The sequence below is a fragment of the Rhea americana genome, unplaced genomic scaffold, assembly GCF_003343005.1.
Source record: "Rhea americana isolate MKP2758 unplaced genomic scaffold, rheAme1 scaffold_257, whole genome shotgun sequence".
Lineage (NCBI taxonomy): Eukaryota > Metazoa > Chordata > Aves > Rheiformes > Rheidae > Rhea > Rhea americana.
Window position 1 is genome coordinate 33,907 of NW_028186376.1, and position 20,908 is coordinate 54,814.

General features: G+C 38.7%; 2 protein-coding genes and 1 pseudogene across 2 annotated transcripts; 1 reads left to right on the forward strand and 2 right to left on the reverse strand.

The window, feature by feature from the left end:
- Positions 1-4,127: 4,127 nt before the first annotated feature.
- LOC146594500 (olfactory receptor 8U3-like) lies at positions 4,128-5,063 on the forward strand. Its single transcript, XM_085307400.1, has one exon. It carries the CDS (start codon positions 4,128-4,130, stop codon positions 5,061-5,063), a length of 936 nt encoding a protein of 311 aa, XP_085163526.1.
- A 4,816-nt stretch (positions 5,064-9,879) lies between these two features.
- On the reverse strand, positions 9,880-15,953 carry LOC146594501 (olfactory receptor 5F1-like; annotated as a pseudogene).
- Positions 15,954-19,463: 3,510 nt separating this feature from the next.
- LOC146594502 (olfactory receptor 5AR1-like) lies at positions 19,464-20,462 on the reverse strand. Its single transcript, XM_085307401.1, has one exon. The coding sequence runs from the start codon at positions 20,460-20,462 to the stop codon at positions 19,464-19,466; it is 999 nt and encodes a 332-aa protein (XP_085163527.1).
- Positions 20,463-20,908: the final 446 nt, after the last annotated feature.

Sequence of the window (20,908 nt, forward strand, 5' to 3'; positions counted from 1 at the left end):
GCCCTTATTGAACCTCAGGATGTTTCTTTCCACCCAGTTCTCCAGCCTGTCCAGGTCTCTCTGAATGGCAGAACAGCCCTCAGGAGTATCAGCCACTCCTCCCAGTTTGGTATCATCAGCAAACTTGCTGAGGAGGCACTCTGTGCCTTCATCCATGTCATTGATGAGTAAGTGGACCCGGATGGGACCAAGTACAGAGCCCTGGGGAACTCCACTAGCCATAGGCCTCCAACTAAACTCTGTGCCACTGAACACAACCCTCCAAGCTCTGCAAGCATCCTGTGTTATAGCTCAAAACTAACAGGCTGTCACTTAGAAACTTGGATATCTAAAATTGGACAAATTGATTGGAAAATATTGCTCTGATCTACATCTGTCTTAATGTAGAAGATGATTAAATATGATGTCATGCACACTTTCCCTGCATCCAGGACTTTGCCACTCGGCTGTGAACAGCAGCCATATATGTTTCTTTGTATTTTCCTTCAATGTAATACTTCAGTGCAACCTTTCCGTACTAGCAACACTCACCTAATAAATCCATGAAAAATATATAAAGATGCAAGAGCGTATCCTCAGCTTCTAAGAATCAGCATAAACCTCATTGCTTTGGTTGTCAGTTCATATAGCTTCACCAATGCTCATCAGATGTGCATTATTTTCTACCTTATCATGACCTCTAGAAATACAGACATCAAATCCCCTTTTCTCAAGTGTTCCTGTGAAAAGTAACAGCGATGCTGTTGTGATCACGATGATCCAATGATAAAAGCAAACTTTGGAGGCCGTTTCTCCAGTAACACCTCCAGCAATTTTTTTCAGTCTAGTCTGCTTATTCTGGGCTCTTATTATTCAAATATGAACTAATGTTCATTCTTCACTTACATAATATATCTGTATCATCCCTGCTGGAGAAAATGGCCAATTTCTGATCATTACTATCCAAATTGCAGAGATATTCTAAGCAGTGATCCTCTTAATAGGTAACTAGTTCTCTAGATTCCTTTTGCACTCAGTTGAGATCAAGAGTAAATTTTGAAATGAATTTATACTACCCATTATAAACATTTATATTAGGCTAAGAAGAATCAAATCTTAAAGTGCCCATTCCTTTCCATCAGTGATCAAGAGATTCTAGACAGATAGCTCAGATGTGGTGCTCCATTGCACACATCTGAGATGGGTTGCCTGAATCTTACATTCATACATTTTCTGCAGATATCTTCCAGGAGAAATCGAATTTGCAGAATTTGACTGTTATTTTATCTTTTATTCTGATCATTCTGAACGCTCAGATTGCCTGGCTTAAATTTCCCCGTCCTCCTCTCTGTACTTTTCTTTGCTATCCAATGACTAAGGTCAGGAGTAAAGATGCAGGAGACCTGGGTTCTCCCAGAAGGTATTTGCTGTTTTGTTGCAGAGAAGTTAATTCACTTCAACAAGCCTCATATGCACAGGATAAAAATAATGTTCCTCACTTCTCATTTATGCAGTAAAATGGATACAACTGAATTGCAGTAAATCATTAATGATTATTCTTATTGATGTCTGAGATTGTATATTAGCCTCATCTCTAACACCAGCTTTTTGTCTGCTGCCAAAAATACAGAGTATAATGTCATTCTGTGAAGAAACTTGGTACTGTCACTGCTTGTTAAGGAAGCTCTGTTCATGCCAACAAAACACAGTTACCCAGGCAATGTAGGCAACTCTCCATCTAATTTCTGGAACCTAGCTTTACGTAGGCAAGAATCTGGCTGGTCAAATATCTATGGGCACAGGCAGAAGCAAAATTATACACACAGAAGTGTATTTCCAATTAAGAAGGAACCATTCTATATAGTAAAGAAGGCATCTCTGGGGGACGATACAGATTCAAATAGGTGCTCAAAAAATGTCTGTTCTTCATGACTAACTGTGAGAAAAACATACCATGATTAGGTATTTTAGGAAAGTAACCTAAGTAACCTAATAAAATATGAGAGCCTTCACTGTCTAGTTCTTAAATTCTGTTTCTTCTTCTTCCCTGTTTCCTTGGGGAGGAGGGTTTAGATTTTTGGTTTTTTGTTTTGGTTTGGTTTTGAGGGATTTTTTAGTAGTATCTAGAAAGGATTCACAAGGGATTCACAATTTTGGCTAATTAATAGTAGGCTTTTTTCAGGTTTAAATATATCTTACATATCCTGTGCTGACATCAACGTATGTCTCAGAAGAAAAACACATCCCAGAGGGATCCAGAGTTTTTTATATATATACATATATGTGTATGTATGTATGAGGAAAACAGCAGACTCATGAAAGAAAGAACAGGGAAAGCTGTTGAAAAGGTAGGTTAGACCAGTGTAGTTGTATTTTTTAATTTTAATATTCCTATGATTTTAGGAGGAGACACAGCTTGGTCTTGTATATAAGCATGGATGTTATACGTTTAAATGCTACTTCTTTTCTTCTTTCTGTTGTACAGAAGACATCGATTTCCTGTTGTCAGACCTCGTTTTACCTACCTATGTGTCCCGCCTTCAGTCCTCTGACTGCCTGTCTCTAGTTCTCATAACAGGTGGATTCATTTCTTAAGCTGTTCATTGCCAGCTGTTTAAACCTTGAATTTATTTTATATTATCTTTATTTTTTCTTTTATTTGTATTAGGAAGCCCTATTCATGCATGTAGAAACTCAGTACAAGGAATAGAATTCTCTATTGGGATTCATCTTACTTCCAGAAAAGAGACTCAGGTACTATTTTAGATGCCCTAGGAAATCTGCATAGGCCTGACAGATGGGATCTGTAGAGAGCTGTAGAGATCATGTTCTACCAGGGAGACAGCAAGAAGAGGTACTCTAGATGGGGCTGAACTGGTGCTAGAGACCTGTATTTATGCACCTACTTTCCTTCTGGGAATCTATAACACAACTGTTCATGGAGATTCAGCATAATTCTTAGTAGGGCCTTGAGAATTATTCAGCCATCAACAGATAGATGTCCACTTTATTTACTGGAATTAGCACTTTAAGCTCCACTTCTAATGGGGTAAATCCCCATTACAAAGCACTTCTGAAATGCAAGAGAGATCTTTTTCGTTCACTGTAATCACTGAAGACCTTATTATCTATTTTGCTTGGGTCACTTACTTCATCCAAATAATTTTAGAATTAATACAAATTGTGAAAAATATGAAGACTATGAAGTTTTCCAAATGAGTTTAGTTTTAAGCAGACAAACAATTTAATAAAGTCCTCAGAGTAATACTAGGCTTCAGATTTTTTTTGTACTGCTTTTTCTTTTTTTTACTATTTACCTTTTTTTCCCCCCTTGGCTAGCATGTGAAATATATCATCATCAGGTTCAGCTCAGCAGTTTCTGAAGATGAAGGAAGTTCTGTGAGATGCAGTCCAAGCGTGGATATTAGGTGCCATTATTATCTCTTCCTACTAATACAGGTAGTGAGAATCTGGCAGTGTTGTGTATCCACTGGTTCAAATCACTCACTGTTATATTGAATTCAAATAGCCGATGATAAGTCCATCTGAAGATTGTCTGGATAAATTCTATAGAAGCCCAAACCCTGAAATGTTTGGATGTGATATTATAATGCAGGAAAGTTCTGTTTAATACCTTCAATATATATTTAGATGGTACATGTACATAAAAAAGGGAACTTTTGCACTGAATATTAAAATCCTGGCACTATTTTGTTGTATTTTCCGTAGCTGGAGAGGGGAAAAAGACTGAAAATAGTTTTGAAAATATTTGTCATTCTAGAATGAACAGAAGAGCTTCCTCCCTACCATTTAAAAATATGACCTGAAATATCATCTACCTGGTGGAATATTATGGCATTCCTTCATTTTCATAGCAACTGCATTCCTCCTGCATCACTTAGTTTTCATTTCCAATGGCCTAAAGATGACTTTTTGATCTCATATATACTGCTCAGGAGAAAATGTGAGAATGACCACGAAAGGTCACTGAATTAACTGAGATTGCAGAATATTTGCAGATACCGGGAGAGAAATTTCTTTGATCTTAAAGATCAAATAAAGATCAAATTTCTATTTTCCATCAACAACGTTATGTCTAAGGAGTGCTTTCCATTTTCTTATCCACATCTTTTTTTAAAGACAGATAAATGACAGATAGGAATCAAACCACAGTGACAGAATTCATTCTTATTGGGTTCACCAGTCATCCATATCTTCAGATTCCTCTCTTTATGATGTTCCTGCTAATCTACATTGTGACCCTGCTGGGGAATTTAGGGATGATTGTACTCATCAGGATTGACTCCCAGCTTCATACTCCAATGTATTTCTTCCTCAGCCACTTGGCCTTTGTAGACTTCTGTTACTCTTCAACCATCACACCCAAAATGCTGGCAAACTTCTTATCAGACAGAAAAGCAATTTCTTTCCATGCCTGTGCTGCACAGCTGTGTTGTTTCCTCACATGCACTGTTACAGAGTGTTTCTTTCTGGCTGGGATGGCATACGATCGCTATGTGGCCATCTGTAATCCTCTCCACTATAGGGCCATCATGTCCCGGCRTGTCTGTATCCAACTGGTGGCTGGCCCTTACCTATACAGTTTCTGTGTAGCCTTATTCCACACTATAATAACATTTTGTTTGAATTTCTGTGCTTCTAATATAATCAACCATTTCTACTGTGATGACCTCCCCTTATTAGCACTCTCCTGTTCCAACACCTACACCAAAGAAATGTTAATATTTGCCTTTGGCAGCTTTAATATTATTTTCTCACTTCTGATTGTGCTTGTCTCCTACCTCTGCATCTTCTCTACCATTTTTAAGATCCAGTCTACTCACGGCAGGCAGAAAGCTTTCAGCACCTGTGTCTCCCACCTGACAGCTGTCACCACCTTCTACGGAACCCTAATTTTTATGTACTTACAGCCCAGCTCTAACCATTCACTGGACAGAGACAAGGTGGCCTCACTTTTCTACATAGTGGTGATCCCCATGCTGAACCCCCTTATCTACAGCCTGAGGAATCAGGAGGTGAAGGCTGCCCTAAGGAAAGTTGTGTATAAAATATTAGTGTTTTAAATAATGTTGTAGAAAGGAAACTGTCCCCCTCCCCCCTTTTTTCAACTTTTGACTTTTCTCGTTACATTCATTAGATCTTTTCTGAACAAAAAAGTAGATACTTTAGGAAGCCTGGCATTTCTGTGACATACAGGGAAAAAAAAAGAAGGACTTTCCTACTGTGAACTGTCATTTATGTGTTATGGTGGATGTAATTTCAAAACAGTTCACACTAAGGAGGGCTCAGAACACAGATTCCCTATTTCTGGGCAACCTGTGAGCTACTGTGGGAAAGTTAGGCATAAAACAAATGCAGCTTCAGGTTGTAATACCTTGTGTTGCGATGAAAGGATCTTGACATCTGCTTATTGCAAAATAAAATTCTACAGCTTCAATTGTTTTCTCCCAAGGTCTGAGAAATGAAGAGAAATGAAGCTTCTTTATTCTGGTGAATAGTTGCTGGGAATCATTAGCTCTCTTGGGAGACAAGGACTCTCTGAAAATAAAAATGAGATCTATGAAAAGCCCTCAGTTGAAAATGCATCTGTGAATCCACAGGGTCTGCTCATTCTTAAATACAATTCATATGAAATCTCACCAAATAGAAATTCAAAATATCTTAGGCAATGTAAATGAATGTGGGTTTGGTAAGACAGTGATTTTCCTCCCATCAAGTCTTTTTTATCTTTCTTTTCTTTTGCTATTTACAGTGCAAAGAAAAAAGTAATGAAAAATATCTAAATTCAAAGCAATTCTAGAATTGTATTCTTACCTAAAAGAAATATTTTTCACTGAGACTTGTCTACACAGTCCAAATGCCATGCAAAATATTATCTACAGGACTGTAGATTTGATTTATGGAATCATGAGGTGCTCTCCTTGAATTTCGTTTTCAAGGGGTTTAGTTGTTTACAGACTCAACAGTCTTTCCATGTTGCTATTTGCTTGAATAGGTTGCAACTACTTTCAGAACTTCAAAAAGCTATGATTAAGAGATCTTTTATTACTTGTTGCCATTATTAATGGGAATAAGATTGTATGCAAACGTGTATTCATTTTTACAGTAAGAATTAAGAAGCGTTATAAATTCCCTGAGATAAAGTTTGCAGAAGTCCCTTAAATATTATACTCAGGCTGCCTGGTGATAATCTCAATCTCCCTAGCCCAAATCCAAAATAGCATCTGACACTTCAAGTCCAACTGGAAATAAGGACATCCCCCTGTGTATAGTGGCCTGGAGATTACAGCATTTAGCTGGAGGATAGCAAAACTGAGTTCTAAGTCTTCAGCCTGGGCAGGTATGAACCTAGAGATCTTGCCTTTCATCAATATTGATCACTACATGCACCCTATCCTCTGTGATCTGTCACTATCTGTAGCCCCATGCCTATGATGAACACCTTCATCTGTTAAAAAAAGCAACATGAAAAGAAAAGTTCAAGTTACTGTCAAAATATTAGGATAGCATTTTCCACAGAAACAGGTCCTATACTAACTTCTGTGCTGAACTTTTTCTTCCATTTTATTTTTTCTGAATGAGATTTGAGACCAAAAGCCTCCATAGACACTTGCGACCATGGCAACATTCTTTCAACGGAGGACTTAAGAACATGAAAATCTTGTAATTTCCTCTTCTGACTGTAGTATACAGTCTGTCTTTCATTACCTGGTAATGAACTAAAGGCCTACTTGATCCTTATCTAAATTCCTTCATGTTTCCAGCTTTTCAACAGAATTTGTGTCTAGGAAAATGGAAGCAAAATTTTCTAACAGATTTCTAAGGTAGTTTCAAAGGCAGGAAAAATATTTACAGCTTGAAATATTATGACATCTAACTGCTTGTGTCTGCATTATTATTTGTATTCTCTATCCTCATTCTGTCCATTAAATCTTAGTCATTTAGGGAATACACAAAAATGCAATCTGTGCTCAAGTGTACTACACTGCCAAAAATCCTCTAATAAATTTAATAGAAAAGTATGCTAAAATCAAAATCTACCCCCCCCCMAAAAAATGAGAATCTGCACGGTTTCTTTCCCTAACATATCTGGTGGCTTTGGGACTCTTGCTCCCAAAAGTTTGGACTTGGAATGAGAAACGACATCCAAACAAGCACACAACAGAATAATTTGTCCTTTCCTGGAGTAGATCTTTGACAGCTCTTCTGCGTGGGTTAAAAGCAGCTGTGAATTGATTCAAAATATTCTTATAAACTGTGCATAATCTTATACCACCAACATTTATAAAATTTCAATATTAACTTGATGAGCACTGGATTGCTCCAAGTAAAATTTTAAAAGTGGTAAGACATGAGATGAATCATTCAGCAGCACGAGCATGTGATGCATACTATAGTGCCAGTCGCCACAAATAGTCCCATTGATTCACATGGAATTTCTCATCATACAAAATTATGAATGCATGTCAGCAGCAAGCAGGCTGTAGGCTTTTGCTGGTTGCTACCAGGTAGCTGAGTCACTGTAACTGATAAAAGTGTACTCTGCAGTTATTCTGAACACAGTATAAGTAACAGGAGCTTAAGCAATTCTTAAATTATTTAAATATTTTGCCAAGTAAAATTCAGGCCTTTATTTATTATAACTATGGAAATCTAGAAATATCAAAATAACATTGGAATAATAAAATGGCAACTATTTTTTTCTTTAAATTATCATTTTCAGAGAAATGAAAAGCTAGTTGTTGGTTTATAGTGCTTTTCTTTCTTTTCTATCTCATCCACAACTACTACAGTGCTTTTATTTAACATACTTGTCACCTTGTCACTGAGTTTGAGCATACAATTTTAGCTGGCTAAATGCTGTCACCTACAAGTATAAACTTCTACATCTGACCTAGCCATTCTACACTTTATTACCAGGCTCTACAGGAAGCAGTTCACCTTGCTCCAAAATAAACATCCTGCATAGCTCATATAAGTAGTGATTTAAGATTCCTACTTCTCTTCATCTTAGAGTGACTATTAACTACTCCATTGTATTATAACAGCAGAGCAAATAACCAAAGTCATCCTTTTAGGCTGTCCAAAACTAGTGAACAAAGATGAGTTTTTCAATATGCCCCCAAATTCAATGATAAATAGCTCTAAAATGAGATCAGAAGGTTTCTGATCTTTCCTGGGACAATCTCAACATTGAAGAGAAAGTAAACCCTCTCTGGAAGTATCATTAGAGAAATAGTATATACGTCAGAACAGCAGAGTTCTCAAAAACACTTGAACTCAAGCAAGCAGCTCTCATATACCTACAGGGAGTTTGGGTGCTATTAAAATGAGAGTATCTAATTTTTTTCCTTATCTCTGTGAAATCCAAAATATTCCTAGTGTCACTATGAATTATCTTTTCATCTCATGGTCATAACTGATTTGTGTTCTTTGTCTTTTGTCCCACTCAGAGAGGCCGACATTCATTACGGGAATAGTCAAAAGAAATAGGACCACAACTGAAGAGTTTATTCTTTCAAGAATCACAGATATTCAGGAGCTGCAGGTCCTTCTTTTTGTACTGTTCCCTCTGATCTATGTCACCGCCTTGGTGGAGTATCTCAATATGATTATGTTAGTCAGGCTTGACTCTTGACTCTGCCCTCACGTACTTCTTCCTCTGCCACCTTTCTGTGCTAGACGCAGGCAATTCCTCAGCAGTTGCTCCCAAAATGCTGCTGAGCTTCTTTGCTGTGACCAAAACATGCACATCAGCTCAGAGTTTAATTTACACTTCTGTGGCCCTAATGTTGTCCATCACTTTTTCTACAATGTTCTTCCACTACAGAAGCCTTCCAGTACTCCCCAGAAAGGTATAGTTCTGTCTAGAAAATAGCTTACACTTTAAAACTTTGGCATATCCGAAGAGAGGTGGAGTGAATCCCCTCTAAAATGTAGGAACTGAATGTGATTGCACTGAAGGGATTGTCACTTCCCTTTAGGCCCTCAAAAGTTTGAGTGAATCTTGAGCACAGGTCTGACACTTGACAAAAAAATTGTCATTGCAGCAAACCCAGTTACTAAGCCCGAACTGTTTCAACTAAAACGTCTGAAGCTCAAAATTACATAAGACACAGAAATGAAAGACCTCCTTGCCTCCATCACAACATTGACCTCTGCTACCTTTTCCAAGAACAGTGCTGGAAAATTCAAGTGTATTAAAAAGCACAAAAATACGTTCACATAACACACAAAGCCAAGAGGGTGCTGAAATTCTTTTTCAAGGATACAAAGACTAATTAAGGAGATCTCTATAGGATGTGCAACTGCATATTTACACAAGGAACAGCAAAGCTTTTTTCTATGCGAAGAATATGCTGAACAGCTGAAATAAACACTTGAGGGATCAGGTCCTTAAGGAACTGCACAACAAGCCAGTGGATGAATACCCCAGGCACCCACAACTGGCAGTATTTGTTGTGGCAAGAGTATATCTGCTTTCTGTGCCTTGCCCTATAAGATAGTGCAGTGATTTTACAGGGAAAGCATCATTGTTCTTTCTTCTGATGACCTCTAATCTTTTGGTTCCTGTCAGTGTTGTGCAGGACAACACCATGAATAAGAGGGATAATTGGGACAGTAAAGAGTATATACTATGGATAGGTTGATGGGACCATTACGTATTCTTATTCCTGTATAACAATTATGTGTTTATTTTCCATTTGTTTATCTTGAGGGCTCAGATGTGCTAAAACTTGTCATTACTAGTGCCAGTTCTTCCTGCATCCTCGTGGCAAGGTAAAAGAATCTGATATTTTAAGTGAAATTCTAGTGCTTCCAATTTTTTGTCTTTTTTTTTTTAAAGGGGATATTCAGGAAGATATGTCTTAAAGGGGACTAATTTTCCTCTTTCCTTTTCTCCTCTTCTTTCTTCTTCTTCGTCACTGTGCTATCCAAGCGGAAACATTAGAATCATCATATTAGGCCAGATGAAAATTAAATCATCAAACCTATCGCACCACCTTCAACATACAGATAGCACCAGGAACATCTGAAGGAGGTGCTCAGAAAACTGGAGCAAGCTTAGGGAAAGTTATGATGAAGTAGCAAGATGTAGCTCACCCTGTAGTCTCTAAAGATGGGATTCACCTCAGCTGTTGTTAGATATGAATGCTTTACTTCAGACTTCTAAAAAAGCTTTCTAGGCTTTAAGTTGGTTCTCCAGGTGCCCTCGCTAGTCCACTAGAAACACTAAGTACTAAGATAAGTGAGATATCAGAGGGATGTGGCAGATTGCTTAGGGACACGAGGCATACCAGCCAGCTGGTTTGCCAGATATGATTTTGGAAAGGATGTCCCATTGTTTTCTCAGAAATTCACATGCTGGACAAAAGCAGTGCTCAATAAAACTAAGAAAAATCTCTCTGAATTCTACAGTTTAAAAAACAAACAAACAAACCACCAAACCCATACTTCTGTCAAGATTAAAATTTACTAGGTTGTTTAAAGTGTGAATCAAAAACTAAGAATATAGTCCTCCATCTTAACAACATCGTAGTGTTCAAAGGGGACAAATAAAGAAAACATGTTTGAAAGACTGTAATGTATGAATAATGCTGCCATGGGCATTTTTTGTATTCTTGTGTATCTGCCCAGGCAGGATAGCTCAATTTAGACACCTATTTTAAGGTATGGTGAGTGTATTCATCTCCTTCAAATGCAGACAAATAAGATTAATTAAGTCTAAGTTACTCTCTAATCAATAAGGATGTGTCTCTATTAATTTTTTTGTTCAGATGAAGAGCACAKTTTTAAACAGGATCTTCCAGTTTTCTCTACTTACATTTTCTAGTTTGCATTGCAAAGTAGGGTAGGGTCAGTCTTAACTGGGGTCTTTTAGATGAAATTAAAATGAAGATGTGTAGAGAATTTGCTGGACGAGCATGGATATCAGGCCGTGCAAATGAGCAACCCTGACTTGTTGATATGGAGTAACCTTGGAGACACCTTGAAGGACAAGTAATGAGGGAGTAAGAATGAATGCTATGTAAAAACCGGATGAAGGGGTTGGTGAGACGGGACAGTGAATATGTGGATAGCCAATAGCAGAGAGCTTTGCGGCGTGAACTATAGTAGTAAGCCAATTAGATATAGCCAGCTGGATGCTTGAGCGTGTGAACAGCATACGATGGTATATAAGCAGGTTAAGTTGCTGAAATAAATGGATCATATTGCTAGCTCATATTGGGTCGTCTTATGATTCCGCAAGCTCGCCTCCGACGAAGATGTACTTTAGGAATGCATCTAATATAATATGACTTCCAATAGCTGTTCAAACCCTTGGACCAGAGTAAGTTTAGTCCAAAGGAAACTGTCCTGAAATGTATATATCATAGACATCATCTCCTTCGCACCTGCTATTTTGCTATACAGATCTGCTCCTATTACTCCATTCATCCCACCTGCCTTAATTATCCATTTTAGGATGGGATGAAATATCCTCTATTCTCATTAACTCGGATTTGGACAATGAATTTTTAGATGTCCAGGGTCAGGTGAGACTAATTCACCAGTCCAAAAGTCTTAATAGGAGGAAATATAGATTTATGAACACCCATCAGATGCAGAGGATATGAAGTGTATTTCAATTTGTTTTACAGTCTAAGAATGAAAAGAAAAACAAAACAAAACAAAAAATGAAGTTCTATACCGGGCCCATTAACACTGAGAAACTCAAAGTCTGTGGTGTTCTTGAAGAAATCTGGAGAAGTCCAACAAGCTTCCCTGGTTCCTTCTCTCAGGACCCCAAGGGTATCCACAGGCACAGTAACCTCTTTATGAGGCCCAATGCAGTGTCAGAGTCCAGGTTGAGACTGCCGCTTGGCTAGTCCTTTCCTGTTCATGGTAAGGGTAAGTACTTCTGGTTTCCATTGCCTAGGGTAACTGATAGTTAATGATATCCATGATACAGATTCAATGACCAGCTACCATTTTCTCCACACTTCTGTTGGTAGATAGGTTGTTGAAATAACCTCTGCCTGCCTATCATTGTGATCCAACTCAAGCAGAATCAGGAACCATCAAGCTCACTAAAAAACACTTTTTACTCTTTCTGCTAGGGCTCAGCTTATGGAATGAAACAAGACTATCCCCATCCTTGGGTTTCTAGGCAAATCCTCATCCTTCAAAGGCAGATCACATGTCAAATTGCTGCCCTCGCTGCCATATGCAAAGATGGTCAAGTGAAAAATCTGAGTATGATAGCCAGCACAGAATAAGTACTGACCTTGCTGAAGTAGGTCCTACCTTCTGTTTGAGGAAAGAGATATTTTTTGCAGTCTTGATAGAGATACACTATGATGGCAGGTGCTCCTACTTCTCACCAGGATACTTTCCTAACCCAATCAAGATAATCCAGCCAGCCACTGCAGCAGCTCGCATCAGTAAGCCTTGACTAATGTCAGTCGAGCAAGTCTAGGTATATTAAGTCTGGATTTAGTGACTTGCTGGGCATACTAGTATATATCACAGACTCCTTGGGAGTAACTGAAGCAAATGAAGCTTTTACTAGATAAAGACAAATGCAATATATATACTCCCTTGTGCTTAGTGCAGGGTAAATCAGAAAAAAAGGGAGTATATTCAGGAGCAAATACTAGACTAACCCTAACTTTCAAAATATTTAAAGGGCATTTGAACTATTTTTTTATTTTCTTTCCATTAATGAAAAGCAGGCAAGAACAAACTGTCTGATCAGTGAGAACTAGCAAGAGCTTGTTAACTGTTCATGTCATTAGAACAGGGATGCCTTTATTCTCTAATGAGATTGAATGAACAGGCTTGTACCAGTGTGAACAGTGGTAATAGTTGTAGCTGGACCTACAGAAAGCCTTTCAGCTGGCCTAAATGCAAAGCTCTCATCATTTAGGAGGTTAAATCTACTGCCATCACAAATGGCACTACTCTCCCTCCCCGAGCAAGAAATGCACTTCAGGGACTAGCCACCTTTCCAGGAGGCATCAGCTTAACAAGCCCTTCTGGGTTTCATGAAGAAATTATCCTACTGCTGCTGAAACCTTCCTAGTAAGCTGGTAGTCAATTTACTCATTGTTCTTAATAAATCATGAGGGATTAATTAGCAGAAACCAACAAGAAAGAAACTTTCTTCTTTGTTAATGGCAATGAACATTTCTAAAGTAGGTTTGTCACAGATAGACTGGGCCCTGAAGTCAGTGATCACAGAGTAGAAGGGTCAGTGTGCTAACATATGAATAATTTAAGGGACTAGTTTTTAAGGAGCCTCAGACTCACTCTTTCATACCTCCAGTCTTCCACTCTTATCATAGGAGCTACTGCTCTGTTGGTACAGAATTTGTTGTAAGAGTCTGAAGGAAAACAAAGCTGTATATCTCCTACCATCAGCCAATCAAGCATCTGACAGCAAGGCATACTGGACAGGGACCACACCAGCAACAGGACAGTCCCAGAGGGCCCAAAGAAGAAGAGTAGAGCTGGCTCAGTAATAGTTACTAGGGTCACCCAGGAAATCAGATCCAGACCAGCAGGATACCTCACCAGGCATAACTGCAATATTGCTTGCTTGTGGACCAGAGCAAGTAGAGCTTAAATGCAGCTCTCAAGCAAAGAGAAGGAGGAGACAAACAGACACACATGAACACACACACACATACACCCCACCACCACCACCACCACAGTCACCATATCAGAGCTGGCCTTGTGCACCATCAAAGCCCTGGTAAGGAGAAGAGGTTGCAGGACCAGCACTTAGGACCCTGACAGGTATCTGCTGTGCCTCCCTCAATCTATGTGAGGATGCTGGTGATCCTCTCTACCCCTGTTGATATTGGAGGGACTGCCTTTTCTAGAAGCTATTTGGAAAGCTCTCTATCGGGGCAGGATAGCACCTGAGCATGGGGTGATGCCTCAACAATCGCTGCAGAGGAATGTAGGAGATATGATTGCACGCTGATGTCTTCTGCTGTGTTGCAAGTGGCACATCATAATCAAAAAGCAATGCTACTAACACTTCTGTTCTTCTCATTTCCCTACATATTCTGCTTCACGTCACCTCCAGCACACAACCACCAGACCTTGCCTTGTATGACAGCATGATTAATTATTATGAATTTTTATATAATTTAATTTAATTTAATTTTAATCAATTGATTGTTTTAATTATTAATTTGATATTAATAATTATTAAATACTGGTATTAGTTATTGGTTTCAGAAGTTTGAATTTTAAGAAAAACTCTAAGTATCACAAAATAATAAAGAATAAAGACCACCGTTTCCTGATCCAGCAAGTGTTTGTAGGCCATAAAAAAAGGAATGCAGCGTTTCTATAGAAGACAGAGACCACAGTTAGATGGGAAGCACAGGTGGGAAAGAATTGTCATAAACAGTGAGGCTGCCACTTGCATAAGAAATTGACTGGTCAAGAAAAATGCTGTGTGCAAAATGGGATTCATTGCAAGCAATCACCCAAAATTGCTCTTGAAAATCAATGATGTCAATTATATTTAAGAATAAGCCTTAGAGCTCATTCATTAGAAATAAGCAGGATATTAACAAATTGGGAAATACATAGCAATATATTAGTTCTATTTTTTATTTTAAAAATTAATCTTGATTCATTGACACTTACAAATGTTCAGTTATGCACAAATAAGATAATTATCTAGGCTTCCTTTATAAGCAGATGAAAGAAACTGTCATCTCATCTCACCTGTATTGTAATCCCACCTGGAAACACCTTCTGAAAGGTTTTTTTTTTTTTTTCCTCTTCATATTCTATACAGGAAGCTAGGACTATTTTTGTACACCTAATTAAAATTAGATTATGTGCATTCCACTCTCTGTGCCTTCCAGAAGACCTATTTTAAAGGTAAATCCATTTTCTGTACTCCAATTGTTTTTAGACATTTTTGAAAAAAAGCTTCCCCATCAGGAGTGTCCTCTGCTTGTCCTTCATACTCATGGTCCTCAGGCTGTAAAGGAGAGGATTCTGCATTCAAATCACCACCATGTAGAAAACAGAGACCACCATTTCCTGATCCAGCAAGTGTTTGTAGGCCATAAAAAAAGGAATGCAACGTTTCCATAGAAGACAGTGACTGCAGTTAGATGGGAAGCACAGGTAGGAAAGGCTTGGTACTTGTCCTGCTTAAAGTGAATTTTCAGGAGAGTAATCAGAGCATAAGCATAGGATGTGAAGATAGTCAAGCTCATGGTGATCACATTGAATTCAACAAACACAAGCATGTCTATGTCACTGACATTAGAATCAAAGGAGAACTTTCATACTGGAGAACCTTCACAGTAGAAATGATTGATGATATTTGGACCACAAAAAGACAGATGAAAGGTGTTGGCAGTATGTACCATGGAGTTCAAAGTCCCAGCCAAATATGAGCCAATACAAGCAGAACAGAAATCCTTTGGTGACTTTATAGTTCAGCAGGCTACAGATGGCTAGGTAACAGTCACACATCATCATGGCCAGGACATGGCACTTAACCTTCACCATCCATAAATTAAGCATTAGCTCGGAACAGTCGTAGTGGCAAAGGCTGCATCAAAATAAAACTAACACATTCAACAGAAGAAATGACTTTTGTCTCTGACTATAGCTCTGACAGCATTCTGGGGGTAATGCAGGAGGAACAGCAGATTTCTAAGAAGGGTAGGTTACTCAGGAAAAAGTACGTGGTGGGTGTGAAGTCTGAGACTGATTTTTGATGGGAGTAATCATCCCAAAATTTCCAAACAGGAGGATGATATAGATCACAAGGAAAAGAGAAATATGAGCACCTGAAAATCTCGACAGTCTGTCAGTCCCATTAAAATGAACTCAGTGATCAGACTCAATGATTTCCTTGAATCCAAGGAATTCCAATAACTGTGAAGATAAAGATACAGCTGGAAACAAATCATCAAGAATCTCTCCATTTTGTCCTTTTTTGGTGATTAGGAATAGATAAAACAAACTGGAAATCAGTATTCTCTAATGTTAGAAAAAGAGGTCTCAGAGAAAATTGTTTTGATAAGAAATACTCTGTAAGAAAGCTTGAAAGGGATTCCCATCTTCCAGCAAACCATCTAAAACCTGAATATCCATGTTCTGTTACAAGTAACCTAAAGAGAAAGACAATATTGGAGCCTGAGTCATCTCATCATCATAAGGTTATCTAAGAAAGATGAGATGAATCATCCACAAGAAATATCCACTTCTCTGTCTCTATTGACTTGAAAAGAAGCCTCAGCAACTATTCCAAGCTAATGCCTAACTTATGGATGGCTGAGGTTAAGTGACATGAACACACCACAAACCACAATATGCATGAAAGAGGAGGTGACACCAGCAAAAAAAAAATCAGAGAAACAATAATATAGTTTTCAAAATGATTACGTAGTTCAAAGTAAGCAAAAATAAAATCCTAATCAGGTGCTTTCTCATTCTTGTTCTGCAGGAGTAAATATGATCTTTGCTAAGCATAACACACATCACCTCTATGATGCTGTTTATGTTGTCTATGGAAATGAAGAAAACTAGCAAGAATATGAATCAGTCTCTCATAGGTTTCTCCTGAGTGTCTTCAAATAACTCACTTAAATGTATTTTATTAAAAGATAAACATGAGAAGGAAATAATTCTCCTCATAATTAAATCTTCTGTAACAATTTAGAGTGGAAGGTTCTTGAACTTATCTGACATCTTGTGATCAAAGGCACTTCTGCTTCTTCTGAGAGACAAAGACAATATATACAATGGGTTCAAGTACAAACTCCGACCAAATGATTCATAGAAATGTCTTCTGTCTTGCCTGCACATAAAATCAGTGGAGAGCCATGAAAACTATTCTTTTCTGAAGAACTCAGTGATTTCCCTTAAGTAAGAGGAAGAATTTCCAGGATCTGTATGCAAAGACCCCAAGTTTGTTCTCTTTTATTTTTCAAAATTCCTGTGTGGGCAAATGCATAGCAGAAACACACACAAAGTGATTTCAGTGACCTTGATGTGTATAGAGTCAGGGAAGGAGAGGTGAGGAAAAAAAATAAATATTTGAGCAGCTTTTGCATTTATAGACTTTTTCTCTAGTTTGTTTTAATATCTCAGTGAATATTAAGCACTTTGATCCACAAGAGGTAACTATCAGTGACCTTGACTGATGAGGCTGTAGTCTCAATCCTGACCACTTAATAAGTCATATCACAACTTCTTCTAAGTGGATATGATTTTCCATCTCCGTTGCTGTTTTTGCTGTATTAAACAATACATCAGAATGTTCTTTGTTCCAAAAACAAATACATATCTCATCAAGTAGATTGGCTTATACTGTGAACTGCTATACAAGCTCATCTGAACACTCCATTAAGCCATCCAGACAAGATTATGGCCAGAGTCATACTCCAGGTCTGAGATAAACCATGTTATCTGAAACATTGCTAGATTACTAATGTTTGTGGTAACATACTGGCTGGAAATACCACATTTTAGAGTTAAAAAGCACAATATAAAAATTAGGAAGAAGCTGAGAACACGAACCTGCAGARAGCACTGCCTTTGAGGTGAAGGTGTATATATTTAAGCATCTAAGGAACTTTCAGGCTAAGAAAAAAGGAACCTGCTTGGCCCCTGGAGTCAGGGATTTCTTGAGGGAGGGGAAGACTTTCCTGACCAAAGTCCCAATTTATATACATAAAATTGCATTACGTATCTACAAATGCACATACTGTAATTTATAACAATTTAAAACTAGGTCAGATGAACCAAGAATCAAAATAGTAACCCATCAAAACCCTAAATAAACATACATGATGTATATACATACACACATAAGCATATTATATTGTCTATTTTATAAATAAATGTGTATGTGCAGGCATATATTTATACACATGCATTCATATATATTCAAGTTGGAGTTGAATATGTTCTCTCTTTCACCCTACATTCATCTGACCTGCCTTTAACGAAAAGATAGTGCCTAATTTAACAACATAGGCAATACATGTTCCCCCTATACTCTATGGAATCATAGAATCAGTAATGTTGGAAGGGACCTCTGGAGATCATCTAGTCCAACCTCCCTGCTCAGCAGGGTCACCCAGAGCGTGTTAGACAGAGTTGCAGCCAGGCGGGCCTTGAATATCTCCAGAGAAGGAGACTCCACAACCTCTCTGGGCAACCTGTGCCAGCGCTCTGTCACCCTCACAAAAAAAGAAGTTCCTCCTCACGTTCAGGCAGAACTTCCTGCAGTTCAGTTTGTGCCCATTGCCTCTTGCCCTTTTGCATGGGACAACTGAAGAGTTTAGCCCCATTCCCTTGACACTCCCCCTTAAAGTACTTATACACATTGGTAAGATCCCCGCTCAGTCTTCTCTTCTCCAGGCTAAACAGGCCCAGCTCTCACAGCCGTTCCCCTCAGCACAGGGGAGATGCTCCAGCCCTCTCATCATCTTCGTAGGTCTGTTGGAATCTCTCCCAGCAGCTCCATGCCTCTCTTGTACTGAGGAGCCCAGGACTGGAYRCAGGACTCGAGATGAGGCCTCCCCAGGGCTGAGTAGAGGGGCAGGATCACCTCCCTCGACCTGCTGGCAACACTCTTCCTAATGCACTCCGCAATACCATTGGCCTTCCTGGCCACAAGGGCACACTGCTGGCTCATGGTCAACTTGTCATCCACCAACACTCCCAGATCCTTCTCTGCAGAGCTGCTTTCCAGCAGGTCAGCCCCCAGCATGAACTGATGCCTTGGGTTAGTTTTCCCTAGGTTCAGGACTCTGCACTTGCCCTTGTTGAAGGAGGTAGGCACTTCAGAAGGCAATGAATATCTCATGAGTTCAATCAGCTCTAGATATCTTTTCCCCTAATGATTAGAAAGAGAACCTAGGAGGCACTTTACTTAGATGGTCAAATCTGGGTCTAAGCAACTTGCCTCATGTCACACAAGGAGTCTGTGACATTTCTGGGAACTGAACTGTGATCTTCTGGTTAGATTATCAAGTTTCATGGTCAATGAGCTGTAAAMACTTTGATGTGTTCACTTGAAATTTGCCCATTTTTGATATGAAAGGAGCTCTGATAATCATTTTCACACTGAAAGCAATAGCTATTATTCATTGTCATTATCCGAGATAACAGTGCTAATGTATTCTCAAATCACAAGTGGTCCAAAGGGCTGAATTCCTGAAATTACTAATATAAAACTGAAAATACAAAGGAAAGAATGATAAATGCATGCCTTACTAAGAAAGTTCATTAAATGATTTAATCCAAGAGCAGTTAATGATCAAATGTTTAGAAACAAGGCAGCAATTTCCCAATATGCATGTCCAGTTGCTCACCACTTGCTCACAGGAGAACTCTGTTTCTTTTCATATCATAGCAGTATAGATATAGAAAAGTATAAATCTTTCTAAAGAGACCTCTCAGTTCTTCTGAAGCATCAGGAAAAATCATCTTTCAGATRAATGTTTCCTATCTATCACTCTCCCAAGGGCATCTTTCACCTCCTTGTTCCTCAGGCTATAGATGAGGGGGTTCAGCATGGGGGTCATCACAGTGTAAAACACAGAGGACACTTTGTCAAGATGTTGGGAGTGCCTGGAGCTAGGCCGGGAGTACATAGACGCAGCAGATCCATAGAAAAGAGTCACAGCTGTCAGGTGGGAAGCACAAGTGGAGAAGGTTTTGTACCTGCCCACAGCTGAGTGCATTCTCAGGATGGTGGCCAGGATGTAAGTATAGGAGAGAAGAATGATCAGGCTGGTTATCAACAAATTGAAGCCAACCACAACAAACATCATAATCTCATTGATGGTTGGGTCCACGCAAGAAATGGCATAAAGTGGGGGCCCCTCACAGTAAAAGTGATTGATGACATTGGGACCACAGAAAGACAGTCGAAATGCAAAACCTGTATGGATGGTGGCATTCACGATCCCAGCAATATATGAGCCAGCTACCAGCAAGGCACAAACTCTGCTGGACATAGAGATCGCATAGAGCAATGGGCTACAGGTGGCAATGTAGCGATCATATGCCATAACAGCCAGGAGGTAGCATTCAGTGGTGGCGAAGGTAGCATAGAAATAAAATTGTGTAAGGCATGCAGAGTAAGAAATGACTTTCCTCTTTGCTACAAGATCTTTGAGCAATCTGGGGGTGATTGAGGAAGAATAACAGATGTCTAAGAAGGATAAGCTACTTAGGAAGAAGTACATTGGGGTGTGAAGATGAAAATCTATTTGGATTAATACAATCATCCCTAGATTCCCTAATASAGTAATCACATAGAACACTAAAAACATGATAAAGAGAATGGCCTGAACATTCAGATGCTCTGAGAATCCTGAGAGAACAAATTCAGCAATGAGGGTGTGATTTCCTTTGTCCATCATCATAACAGAGTTGCTGTATGAAAGCAGAGACATAGAGAAACACAAAGTCAGCATATTCCTTCCTTCCCATATAAATAGTAGACAAATACATCTCTTTTTTATTAGGAAGCAAAAAGCTCAGAGGCAGGAGCTATGGGACAACATATTGAAGATTTRTCTCAAAACACATTTCAGGGGGGAAAAAAGTGCATGATAGAATGTATTTTTAAAAGTAGTATTCTCTTCCAGTCCCTACTAATTTGGTCTGAAAATATTACTTCTCAATAGAAGACTTGTTCCATCTCCTGAAGAAGCTGTAAGTTTGTTACTTATCAGATCCAAAGAAACGACCACAGCAATTTCTTCTGGCTCTAGAAAACTAAGTCTATATTTTTTTAAAAAGGTGTCTAAGAAGGTAGAAAGAGGGAAAACACTGGTGAGAGAGAGATTCTTTTTAGGGAGCTAACTTTAGAAAAATTAGCATAAAATTCTCATTTCTTCTCTTCCTTCCAATGAAAAAG